Source organism: Bubalus kerabau, chromosome 8 (genome assembly GCF_029407905.1).
Source record: "Bubalus kerabau isolate K-KA32 ecotype Philippines breed swamp buffalo chromosome 8, PCC_UOA_SB_1v2, whole genome shotgun sequence".
Taxonomy (NCBI): domain Eukaryota; kingdom Metazoa; phylum Chordata; class Mammalia; order Artiodactyla; family Bovidae; genus Bubalus; species Bubalus kerabau.
The window spans coordinates 122,983,844-122,997,513 of NC_073631.1; the positions used below are offsets into that span (position 1 = coordinate 122,983,844).

Sequence of the window (13,670 nt, forward strand, 5' to 3'; positions counted from 1 at the left end):
GGCCGGGCGGGAGACGTGTGGACTGAGCTCCTGCTGCTCCCAGGGCAGATCTGTCCCCAGGGAGGTTCTGTCCCCAGGGTGGTTTTGTCCCAGGGCAGATCTGTCCCAGGGAGTTTCTGTCCCCAGGGCAGATCTGTCCCAGGGCAGTTCTGTCCCCAGGGAGGTTCTGTCCCCAGGGCAGATCTGTCCCCAGGGCGGTTCTGTCCCCAGGGCGGATCTGTCTCCAGGGAGGTTCTCTCCCCAGGGCTGTTCTGTCCCCAGGGAGGTTCTGTCCCCAGGGCGGATCTGTCTCCAGGGAGGTTCTCTCCCCAGGGCTGTTCTGTCCCCAGGGAGGTTCTGTCCCCAGGGTGGATCTGTCCCCAGGGCGGATCTGTCCCAGGGTGGATCTGTCTCCAGGGAGGTTCTGTCCCCAAGGTGGATGTGTCCCCAGGGCCATTCTGTCCCTGGGGAGGTTCTGTCCCAAGGCAGTTCTGTGCCCAGGGAGGTTCTGTCCCCAGGGTGGATCTGTCCCCAGGGCAGTTCTGTCCCCAGGGAGGTTCTGTCCCCAGGGCGGTTCTGTCACCCTGTTGTTTACTCCATGTGAAAACTTCCTTTCCTCTTTGTGTATTTTTCTTTCTTAACGTGGACACAGGGCTTTTCAGTGTCCTCAGTGGGTTCAGAGTCACTGCCTCTGTTTACTCTGCTCTCACATGGTCCTCCTGGGGCAAGGGCACTGGATCTGTGAGTGCCTCTTGCTTTCGGGTACAGGAACCCTTGGGGTCAGCCATTCCTCCAAGGAGTCTTGGCTCCTGTTAGGAGAAAGACACCTAGATAGCAGGCCTGGGCAGTCAGAGTGCTTGTTGTACAGGACATTGTCAAGGTGTCCTCTTATCCCACGTCCCAGTTGCAGGCTGGTCTCGGGGCCCCCCGCCCTCCCAACAGTGCAAACCCAGTTCCTGTTATCTGTACTAAGTCTATTTCCTCCATTTTGGGACTCACAGAACCTTTTGTGATTGCTGTCTGTTGCCTCTGCTTTTTTGGAAAAATTAAATATGTGAAAAATTAAATATATTGAGTAAAAAGGAATTAGTAGGCTAAAATTTATTCTTTTACTAGACCAGCTAAGTTTTGTTTTATGGGAAATTCAATTGAAAAGGAATATAAAACCATATTATTGGTACAAATGTATGTGGGTTTTTATTTTTAAGTCAGTCTTTCCAGTCTTAATGTCCTATGTTTGAGTCAATGATATTCAGCTTTGTTAAAAAATAAACACCTATTTATATATTCACTGAATTCACTGATTATTAGCCCTCTTTGGAGGGGAGGAGGTACAGAGTGTGTCAGGATCTCCAAATGCCCACCTTTGTAATTTGTGAGAACAAGATGGAATGTTGCAATTTTATGTTTGGGGAAACAAAAGAATAAACCAAATGTTTTTGCTGTGTAAGTGTGAAAGCTAATGTTCTGAGAATTTTCTTTGGCTGCTCGGTTTGAGTGAAAGAGAGAGAACCGTGACGCGCTTTCCCTGCCTCCCCAGGCCGGCTGTTCTGACGGCAGCATCAGGCTGCATCAGCTGACGGCAGCGGGCCCGCTCCTGCAGTGGGACCGCAGCACCTGCGGCCGCGCCGTCACTGGCCTGCAGTGGTCCCTGACGAGGCCGGCCGTGTTTCTGGTGCAGGATGATACATCCTGCGTGTATGTGTGGGACCTCCTGGAGAGCGATCTGGGGCCTGTGGCCAGGCAGCCCATCTGTCCAGACAGGTGAGTCTGGGAAAGCCCAGGGTGAGACGCCACAGGTGACTTTCTTCAGACGCATCACTGATGGTCTTCTATCTTGATTTATGTAAAAGGCCACCATACTTTACTGTTGTTGTTGTGTTAATCTCTCAGTCATGTCTGACTCTGCGACCCCACGGACTGTAGCCCACCAGGCTTCTCTGTCTATGGGGTTCTCCAGGCAAGAATCCTGGAGTAGGCTGCTGTTTCCTTCTCCAACTTTATATTTACTTATATTTATATATTTAAATTTAAATATCATTTTTATATTTAAGTTCTGAAAAAGCCACTTTAAAATGGGTTCATTTCATAATAGCCCAAAATAGTCTCAGGATTAAAGAATTATTATCTATTGTTTTTCATTTATATTGAGGTATAATTGATATAAAATATGCTAGTTTTAAGTGTACAATATAATGATTTGCTATTTGCATATATTATCAAAGGATTACATCTGTCACCTCACATAGTTTCAGAACTTTTTTCTTGTGATGAGAACTTTTAATGTTTACTCTCTTAGCAACTTTCAGATTTGCAGTAGTGTTATTAAGTACATTTTTCATGTACACTACTTCCCATGACATGCTGTTTAATGACTAGAAGCTTGTATGCCTTCACCTGTTTGGCCCACCCCCACCCCTTCGTTTGGCCACCAGCCAGTTCTCTGTGAGCTGAGCTTGTTTTAGATGGGGGAGGCTCACGTGTGAGTGAGATCACACAGTATCTGTCCTCTGACTGATTTCACTTCGAGTGATGCCCTCAGGGTCCATCCATGTTGTCACCGATGGCTGACGGAGAAGCTGTACGAGCCAGACCCCCTCCCATGGCTGCACACTGGCTCACCACTGAGCCCTGTTGGTTTCGGGCCTAGGGCTGGTGCTGAGGATGCTGTGGCCCATGTGAGGGAGCCTTTTCCCCGTATGAATCCTCCTGTGCCCCTGGGCTTGCCCCAACACTCAGGTTGTTTCCACGTCCTGCTGTTGCGAGCAGTGCTGCAGTGGACGTGGGGACGTGGAACCCCATCCCCATGTGGGATGGGAATGTGCACCTCTTTGAGATACTGACTTCATTTTCTTTGGATAAATACCCAGGAGTGGACTTGCTGGATCTATGTTAGTTCTATTTTTAAATCTTGAGAAGCCTCCATACTGTTTTTCATTGTGTCTTCACCAATTTACGTTCCCATCTACAGTGACCAAGGGCGTCCCTCTCTCTTTGTCCTCACCAACATTTGTTATTTCGTATCTTTTTGATGATGGGCATTCTGATGTTGATATCTCAGTGTAGTTTTTATTTGCATTTCCCTGTTGATTAGTGATGTTCAGCATCTTTTCACATGTCTGCCATCTGTGTGTCTTTTTTAGAAACATGTCCGTTCAGGTCTTCTGCCCACTTTGTAATTGGATTACTTGTGGTTTTTTTTTTTTTGCTATTTAGTTGTATGAGTCTTTATATATTTTAGATATTAACCGTTTAACAGACATAGGATTGGCAAATGTCTTCTCCATCTCTAGGTGGCCCTTCCTGTTTGTTTTTGGCTTCTTCTACCCTCTTAGTCATCCCACCTGTTTGCTTTTGGAGTCAGATCCAGAAAACCATCCCCAGACTGATGTCAGGGAGCTGCCTGCTGTGTTTTCAGCATTTCTGTTCCTCCTGCTCCCCCCGGGGGAGGTGGGTAATCAGGTGACTCAGCATCACACAGCATGTGTTTCTTCATTTCAGGTTGGTGGCCATGACCATTGTGGGGGAAGCAGAGAAAACCCGTGGCGGCTTCCTGGCTCTGGTGCTGGCCAGAGCCTCTGGCAGCATAGACATCCAGTACCTGCGGCGGGAGTGGGCAACCCCGGCCAGTGACGAGCTGCAGAGGCTGCGGCTGCTGCTGCGGGAAGCCCTGTAGGTGGCGAGACCACGAGATGAAGTGCGGTGGCTCCAAGCTTACATCAGATGCATGTACATTTGTATAGATAGAAAGCGTGTGTCTGTACAGAATTCATTTTTCAAAATTATTGCTTCAATACACCATAAATAAATCACTATTTTTGAATGGAAATAGCAAACCTTTTAGTGTATACTAAACTCCAAAGGCAACAGAGAGCCATATGGACACTGTTTTCCAAGGATATTTCTACTCGTTTTCAAAACAGCTTTGTAAAATTTATTATTAGATTTTTAAACACTCCAAATGAAAATTTATTTTAATGAACAGTTTTCTTAGTCTTATATAAAATGATATATTCACTGGTTTAAATTAAAGACCTGACGCCAGTGAAATGACCTCCCACTGTCTGTTCCTGGACTTTCTTGGGCTTATTCTACTGGAAACATTGGAATGTCTACTTAGGCACGTTTGCTTTATGCTTTAGTGTATTAGCTTTGTGTAAATATGATGTGAATACATAAGTTCTCTTATCTATACAGTTATCATAGCAGTTTAGGGGCAGGAGAACCCTGGGCTGATGGTCTCTGCTCACACCCAGTGTCACTGGCATGGTGACAGGTGAGCAGCCAGCATGGGGAGGGCTTTGTTCTTCTCTCTGGGCCACAAGCAGCTGCTGCTTTGTGCCAACGACAGGAGGGTTAAACCCAGAACTGGGAGCTGTCGGAGAACACAGGCTACCAGGGCCCCCGGACCGATGTTCTCTGAGTTTCTCGTAAATCCCTCAGCTGCCCATGGTCCTCTTAGAGCCCTGTGCCCTGCTGCATCTGCTGGTGTGGCCCTTGCTGTGGCTAGCTCAGAGCCACTTCCTCTCCGAGGCCTCCCCTGATCCTGCTTCTGGAAGTCTCCTGCTGCTTTTGAGTCACTCAGTCATCTCTAACTCTCTGCGACCCCATGGACTGCAGCATGCCAGGCTTCCCTGTCCTTCACCAGCTCCTGGAGTGTGCTCAAACTCAGGTCCATCGAGTCGGTGATGCTATCCAACCATCTAATCCTCTGTTTGTCCCCTTCTCCTCCCGCCTTCAATCTTTCCCAGCATCAGGGTCTTTTCCAGTGAGTTGGCTCTTCGCATCAGGTGGCCACAGTATTGGAGCTTCAGCCTCCGTTGCCCTCTGGCTGCTCCATAAGTGTCAGCCTCAGGGTCTCTGCCCACTTGTAGATGAGCTCCAGGGAGTGGGAGCATGCTTGTCCCATTGGTGGTCAGAGCCCCAATGTCTGACTTAGCCCAGCTCCATGAGGGTTTCCTGGAGGAGCCGCTGAAGGAATCTCTTGCAGAAAGAACTTTATCAGCATCGCTGCTTCAGTGCGAAAACTTCACTTTGAAAGTGTTCAGCCCTCCATTCATCCTTTTTTCCTGAATGGACTAAAGTACCTGAACATAATTTGGCTTCAATATCTAGCTATTTGTAATCTTGTGTTGCTTTTTTACATTTAAGAGATTTGAGGAAAAGCAGTCAAGATAGGAAACAGTAAATAAGACTGGTCCAGGGTCTGGTCAGTGGGTTTGGGTTCTGTCCTCTGGACAGTCGCCTGCACCTGCTGAGGGTTTTGTTCCTTCCGTGTGGTCGGTCTGGGGAAACAGTGTGTTGTGTGGTGTGGTGTCAATACCCAGGAAGTGACAGGTCTGAAATGACAGAGCAAAGCAGAGCAGAGAGCTGCTCCGAGCCCTGTGTCTACCCCTCACCCTACACCCAACATTTGCAAATGTTTGTGGAACCGCCCCTTGCACCTCCGTAAGCCCTGGAGTGGCTCCACCCGCTGGGTCAGCAGCCACCTCCCAGCAGAGCCAGGTCCTCAGGGCTGTGTGAGCAGGGCCGAGCTGAAGCTGTAAATCTGTCAGGATTCTTTCATTTGTTTACAGTGGTTAGAAGAGAAGAATTCTCTTAAATATGGTGGTGTCATGGTTGTTGCAAGGAGGAAGCCAGTTCTGACTCCATGTTGGAAACTGTTTATTTGGCTTGTTTATATTATTACAATCATACTCAATGGCTTGCCTGCAGGACCCTGCCCCCCTGTTCGACTGTAAACTAAAGTGCCTTGTTGAGCTCAAGGAGAGATAGTTCATCCCTGCCCACTTGTGAATAGAAGAGGTTAACAGACCCCTTCCAAAGGCTGGACATTCCCTTGGAGACATTTTGCAAGACTAAAGACCCTTTGGCCACCTGATGCGAAGAACTGACTCATTTGAAAAAACCCTGATGCTGGGAAAGATTGAAGGCAGGAAGAGAAGGGGATGACAGAGGATGAGATGGTTGGATGGCATCATCGACTCAATGGACATGAGTTTGAGCAAACTCCTGGAGCTGGTGATGGACAGGGAGGCCTGGCATGCTGCAGTCTATGGTCACAAAGAGTCGGACACGACTGAGCAACTGAACTGAACTGAAAGACCCTTTTACTTTACTTCCCCACTGCATCTCCCTCTCTATTCTGCCTTTTGACTTTAGTTTCTCATTGCTCTTTTCTCTCTGATCTATAAAAGAACCTGGCATCCAGACCCCAATAAGATGGTTATTTTGAGGCTCTAGCCTGCTATCCTGTTGGTCTACCAACTCCCCGACTAAAGTCTCTTCCCTGCCTCAACACTTCGTCTCTTGGATTCATGGGCCTGTCGTGCAGTGAACAGAGTGAGCTTGGACTCAACACAGTAGAGTATTACTGGTTCTTGCTCACAGTTTTACTTGGATGAAGATATAAACTATCACACATCAAGGACTCACCAAGAGCTGGAGATATATATCCAGTTTTTCAACAAATAAATAATCTCACACTGTTCTGTAGTTAAAAAAATAATAAAGATTTAGAAATAAACTAAATAAGTAAGAAAAAGATAATTGTATTTGGACCATCCAGAGGCAAATATCTTCAATATTACTGGATTTCTTTCCTGTGTCTTTTTTTCCCTCACTTTTTAAGCAACTTTACTGAGATGCAATCCACATACAATTCACCCATTTACAGTGTGCAGTTCAATGGCTTTGGTATTAAAACCACAGGATTGGGACTTGCCTGGTGGTCTAGTGTTAAAACTCCACCTTCCAGTGCAGGGGAGGAGGGTACCATCCCCCACCTGAGAACTGAGACCCCACATGCCGCAGAGCTCCTGAGGCCGCCCTCCACAAGTAGAGAGTCCGTGCAGCACAGTGAAGAGCCCCTGTGCCACAGGCCCAACACAGCACAGGGCGAGTGTGCTGTAAACCCAGCTTTAGGACATTTCTGTATCTGCAGAAAGAAATCTCGTGCCCAGTTGTCCAATAGCAGTCTCTCCCCATGGTCCCTAGTCCCACCAGCCCAGGATGGACACTGAACTACTTCATGTCTCTGTAGATTTGTCCATTCTGGATATTTCAGACAAGTGGAATCACATATAATATGTGGCCTTTTATGACTGGATTCTTTCACTTACATAATGATGTTCACAAGATTCTTCCATGTATCAGTACTCCATTTCTTTTTATTCAATTGTATGGATCTACCACATTTTATTTATTCATCATCTGGACATTCGAATTGTTTCCAGTTTGGGGCTGTTGGCTACTGGGAGTATTTGTGTACTAGTTTTTGTGTGTTTTCATCTTACTTGGGTACACATCTTGGAGTGGAATCCTTGCCAACACTCACCATCTGACGTTCTGATTATAACCCGTGTGTGCATTGATGTCTCAGTGTGGAAGTTGGTGATGGACAGGGAGGCCTGGCGTGTTGCAGTTCATGGGGTCACAAAGAGTCGGACATGACTGAGTGACTGAACCGAACTGAAAGACCAGTGATGTTGAGCATTTTCTCATGTGCTTATCAGCCATTCATACATATTGGCCCTTTACAGAAAAGTTTATGCAGATTGTTTCACCATTTTTAAATTGGGCAATTTATCTTTGAAATTGTTGACTAGTGTTTTTCATATTTTTAGGTATGTCTCTTATCAAATATATGATTTACAAATATTTCCTCTAATTTTGTTGGTTGTCTTTTCACTTTCTTGATGGTTTACTTTGTAACACAATTTTCTAATCTTGATGATATCCAATTTTTTTTTCCTTTTGTTGCTTCTGCTTTTGGTGTTATGTCTAAGAGGCTTTGCCTAACAAGAAATTGCAAAGACTTACTGTATGCTTTTTAAGCATATTCTAGTTTTAGCTCTTAGATTTAGTTCTTTGATCCATTCTGAAAGGTTGTTGTTGAATCACGCGAATACACCGGGATTCTTGGCCCCCGGAGGAGAAGAATTCAATCCGGGGCCAGAGATGAGGCTTGATCGCTCAGAGCTTTTGTGTAATAAAGTTTTATTAAAGTATAAAGAAGATAGAGAAAGCTTCTGACATAGGCATCAGAAGGGGGCAGAAAGAGTACCCCCCTGCTAGTCTTCAGCTGGATGTTATATAGTCACTAGCAGTCTGTTAATGAAAGAAAGGAATGTCTTATAATTCAGAATAGCACCAGGCCCCTCACCCATAAGATGCATTTTGGGATAATCTTGGCACCAAATGGTTTATCTTGGGCCATAAAATAATTAACTTGAATCTTAAAGAAGGGCAGACCACCATACAAATAGTTTCATTTACATAGATTAGGGGAACAATATCTGAGTATAACATACTGGTTTGTCAAGTAGGTTTTGGGCCAAGAGGCGGAACCGACTTGGAGACCGAGTTTGGGGTAAAGGCGTAGCACATTAGCATAGCTTAAGACAAACATTTCCATAAGAAAAAGGCATTGGTTATCTCTAGGCTCAAGAATAGCTAACTTCAGGTGAAACCAGGTGTCGTTATGGCAACACAGTATTTTAAGAGAAACCTCTCTTTAAATCTGTATAGAGAAGGAAAAAAATATTGCTAGTTTGTTTCCTCCTGCCGCTTAAGAGAGAGAAAAATGTCTGACACTTGCAGGCTATTTTCTCCATTTGGAGACCCCTGGCCTTCCTGCCTGTTACCCTCTCACATTCTACATTAATTTTTGTACATAGTGTGAAGTAGATAGGTTCCCAATATCATTCTTTTGCATGTGACTATACCATTGTCTTTTTTATGAGATATTTATACTCAGTCAGGATGAACATTCTGCCCCTTGCTACGCTTCCTTGTTGTCCTAAAGACATGTTTGGTCTATCCATGGAGAGGGTCAGCCTCCTCAGTAGCGCTGAGCCTGGCCAACCTTTCCTGCAAGACCCAGAGACAGTGCCTGCCTTCCTGCCACGTTTTAGGCCCACACCCTGCTCTGCAAGAACTAACAACTAGGTTACTAGCTCTGTGTTGCTGCACAAAGGCCTCCATTCTAGTGGGACATTCTACCCAAGGGCTCCATTCTAGTGGGACATTCTACCCCAAAAGCTCATTCCAGTGTGACATTCTACCCAAGGGCTCCATTTTAGTGGGATATTCTACTCCAAGGGCTCCATTCTAGTGGGACACTCTACTCCAAGGGCTCCATTCTAGTGTGACATTCTACCCCCAAAGCTCATTCTACTGTGACATTCTACCCCAAAAGCTCATTCTAGTGGGACATTCTACCCAAGGGCTCCATTCTAGTGGGATATTCTACTCCAAGGGCTCCATTCTAGTGGGACATTCTACCCAAGGGCTCCATTCTAGTGGGACATTCTACCCAAGGGCTCCATTCTAGTGGGACATTCTACCCCAAAAGCTCATTCCAGTGTGACATTCTACCCAAGGGCTCCATTCTAGTGTGACATTCTACCCCCAAAGCTCATTCTACTGTGACATTCTACCCCAAAAGCTCATTCTAGTGGGACATTCTACCCAAGGGCTCCATTCTAGTGGGACATTCTACCCCAAGGGCTCTATTCTAGTGGGACATTCTAACCCAGGAGCCCCATTCTAGTGGGAAATTCTACCCAAGGGCTCCATTCTACTTGGACATCCTGCGCCAAGGGAACCATTCTAGTGGGATATTCTGCTCCAAGGGCTCCATTTTAGTGGGACATTCTACCCCAAGGGCTCCATCTAGTGGGACATTCTAACCCAAGGGCTCCATTCTAGTGGAACATTCCACTCCAAGAGCTTAATTCTAGTGGGACATTCTACTCTAAGGGCTCCATTCTAGTGTGACATTCTACCCCAAGGGCTTCATTCTAGTGGGACGTTCTACCCCAAAGACTCCATTCTAGTGGGATATTCTAACCCAAGGGCTCCATTCTAGTGGAACATTCTACCCAAGGGCTCCAGTCTAGTGGGACATTCTGATCCAAGGGCTCCATTCTAGTGGGATATTCTACCCCAAGGGCTTCCTTCTAGTGGGACATTCTAATCCAAGGGCTCCATTCTAGTGGGACATCATACCCAAAGACTCCATTCTAGTGGGACTTTCAACCCCAAGGGCTCCATCTAGGGGCATATTCTACCCCAAGGGCTTCATTCTAATGTGACATTCTACTCCAAGAGCTTCATTTTAGTGAGGCATTCTAATGCAAAGTTTCCATTCGAGTGGGACATTCTACCCAAAGGGCTCCATTCTAGTGGGATATTCTAACCTAAGGGCTCCATTCTAGTGTGACAGTCTAACCCAAAGGGCTTCCTTCTAGTGGGACATTCTAACCAAGGGCTCCATTCTACCTGAATATTCTGTTCCAAGATCACCATTCTAGTGGACATTCTACTCCAAGGGCTCCATGTCTAGTGAGACATTCTCTCGAAGGGCTCCATTTTTTGGGACATTCTAACCCAATGGCTCCATTCTAGTGGGACATTCTAACCCAATGGCTCCATTCCAGTGGGACAGTCTAACCCAATGGCTCCATTCTAGTGGGACATTCTAAGTCAAGGGCTCTATTCTAGTCGGACATTCTACCTCAAAGGCTCCATTCTAGTGGGACACTCTACTACAAGGGCTCCATTCTAGTGGGACATTCTGCTCCCAGGGCTCCATCCTAGTGGGACATTCTACTCCAAGGACTCCATTCTAATGGGACATTCTACTTCAAGAGCTCCATTCTAGTGGGACATTCTATCCCAAGGGCTCCATTATAGTGTGACATTTTACCCCAAGGGCTCCATCTAGTGGGACATTTTACACAAGGATCCACTGTTGTGGGATATTCTACCCCAAGAGCTCCATTCTAGTGGGACATTCTACTCCAAGGGCGCCAATCTAGTGGGATATTCTAACCCAAGGGTTCCATTCTAGTGGGACATTCTACCCAAGGACTCCATTCTAGTGGGAAATTCTACCCAAGGGCTCCATTCTAATGGGACATTCTACCCAAGGGCTCCATTCTAGTGGGAAATTCTACCCAAGGGCTCCATTCTAATGGGACATTCTACCCAAGGACTCCATTCTAGTGGGAAATTCTACCCAAGGACTCCATTCTAGTGGGAAATTCTACCCAAGGACTCCATTCTAATGGGACATTCTACCCAAGGACTCCATTCTAGTGGGAAATTCTACCCAAGGACTCCATTCTAGTGTAATATTCTACCCCCAAGGGATCTCTCTATTGGGACATTTTACCCAAGAGCTCCATTCTAGTGGGACATTCTGCTCCTAGGGCTCCATTCATGGGGATATTCTACTCCAAGGACTGCATTCTAGTAGGAAATTCTTCTCCAAGGGCTCCATTCTAGTGGGACATTCAACCAGAAGGGCTCCAATCTAGTGGGATATTCTACCCCAAGGGATCTCTCTATTGGGACATTTTACCCAAGAGCTCCATTCTAGTGGGACATTCTGCTCCTAGGGCTCCATTCATGGGGATATTCTACTCCAAGGACTGCATTCTAGTAGGAAATTCTTCTCCAAGGGCTCCATTCTAGTGGGACATTCCACAACAAGGGCTCCATTCTAGTGGGACATCTTACCCAAGAGCTCCATTCTAATGGGACATTCTACACAAGGGATCCATTGTTGTGGGATATTCTACCACAAGGGCTCCATTCTAGTGAGACATTTTATACCAAGAGCTCCATTCTAATGGGACATTCTAACCCAGGGGCTCCATTCTAGGGGAAATTCTACACATGGGCTCCATTGTAGTGGGACATTCTGCTCCAAGGACTCCATTCTAGTGGGACATTCACTCCAAGGGTCCACTCTAGTGGGACATTCTATCCCAAGGGCTCCATTCTAGTGGGATATTCTACCCAAAGGCTCCATTCTCGTGGGACATTCTGCACCAAGGGCTCCATTCTAGTGGACACTGAGTTCTTCTTGGTGTGTTTTTTTGGGGGTGATTTTAGGAGGTAACTTTGAGGATGCAAAGTAAAATTTGAAGATGTTTCCAAATGTCTGGGTTTTTAAATGAGTCACATAAGGGGAATATTGAAATTGCAGTTCTCTTATTTTCATTAGAAATAGAGCATCAGATAATCTAGAGGTAGCTTTAAGGCTTAATGAAGCATAATTATTCTTAAATAAAAACAAGAATATGACCCATCCCATAATGCTCAACCCTATCATGTACAAAAGAAACCCCTGGCCTGTTCTCTGCACTATCTGCCCTTTGAGCTGTTTTTCAGAAGCTCTGGTGGGTTGCACAAATCTGTTTGCCCTGATCCATCCTGTGCTTTGGAGGCCAGCTGGCCCTTTGCTAAGATTTCAGTCTGCAGCCAAGAAACAGAACCACTAACAACTGGCTAATCTGTCCAGATGCAGGGCAATATTCCCTTAGTTCTCACAGAACTAAGTGAATCTGTACTCGTAGGGCATGCCCTACAATCCACTTACGTTCAGAAGTGTGCTGTGCCCATGAGCAAGCCAGAAGTGTGCCCGCTGCAGGTCAGGGATGGCCTGTCCCTGTGCAGGGAGGCACGGCCCTACCTGGGACCGTCAGCCCAGCCAGTATCAGGCTCTCGGCATCAAGAGAAGCACACGTCCCATCTTCTTCCTTAGCCTTTGTACACAGAGCAGATGAGGGGGTGGGAAGGGGAATGGTGGGCTGGGAAGACCTGGGCTCTGGGTTTCCCTGCTATTTGGCCGTCAGCTCACAGTCAGTGGTATGCCCGCTAACTTTTTATTTTAATGCTTCAGACTGAAGAGGTTTTGAAACTATCTGAAGTCATAATTAGGGACTGAAACTGAAGTTATGGTTTCGTGGTGTGTGGTATGACAGAGGCAGGGAGCTGTAGCCCACCAGGCCACAGGGCTGGGCCAGGAGTGTGAGCACATGTCTGCTTAATTTCCTCTGGTGTTGGTTCTGAGATGCACCTTGATTCCAGAAACAGCACCGCACAGCAAGCACCGCGGCTCAGGGGCACGTCTGTGCCTGTCATCTGAGAACTCAGTGGCATCACCTCACCCCTTGCCAACTGGAGACCCAGAGACAGCCGTTCTTCCCTGCTCACCGGGGCTCCAGGACCCCCAGTCAGAGTCTGGCTACTGCCTCCAGTGGCTGCTGGTGTCCGGGGAGCAAGGCCAGGACACCCACTCAGAGCACCGTGTTGCTCAGACACAGCCATGTGGCTTGTCTGCTCCCATCAGCTCCTTGGCCAACCTTCCCAGAAAGCGCAGGATAATCTGGGCTGGGTGACATGTACATATCCAAATCCCAGCCCCCAAAACCTGTTCAGTAACCACTTCCAGCCCCACAGGTCCCCTTGCCTCTTGTGAAAACGTTTACCCATAAAATGTGCAAACATACACATGTTTACCCATAAAATGTGTAAGCATACAAACATTTACACATTAAGTGTGTAAAGTGTGGCAACTCTTGCCACACTGAGGACTACTCCCGCTTCCTCTGGGCTGGTTCTGGTCATCGGAGACTTTCCTGCTGAATCCTGTGGGCCTGGCCTTCAGCGACTGTCCCTGTATGAAATCTGAGGCACTGAACGCAGTGCAGGGGAGCCGAGCTTCCTTCTGACTCTGAAAGCCTGTGTTGGTGACTGTCTAGATGACTCACAAGACCAGCGTCCTGTGGGTCCAGGACAAGCAGAGTGCTGTGTGACACTCGGAGATTTGAGGGAGACTTGCTGAAAGGTGAGCTCAACCCTTTCCCCCGAGGGAAGTCCAGCCAGGCTTCCCCACG

At 46.9% G+C, this 13,670-nt stretch overlaps 1 protein-coding gene across 1 annotated transcript in view; it reads left to right on the plus strand.

Annotated features, from left to right (window-relative positions):
- The window catches only part of DYNC2I1 (dynein 2 intermediate chain 1), a 47,689-nt gene extending 43,728 nt beyond the window's left edge, over positions 1–3,961 (plus strand). Inside the window, exons 24-25 of the mRNA XM_055591405.1 lie at positions 1,520–1,743; positions 3,481–3,961. Of these exons, the coding sequence (XP_055447380.1) occupies positions 1,520–1,743; positions 3,481–3,655 (399 nt within the window). The 3' untranslated portion in view covers positions 3,656–3,961. The remainder of the gene's footprint in view (positions 1–1,519; positions 1,744–3,480) is intronic.
- Positions 3,962–13,670: the final 9,709 nt, after the last annotated feature.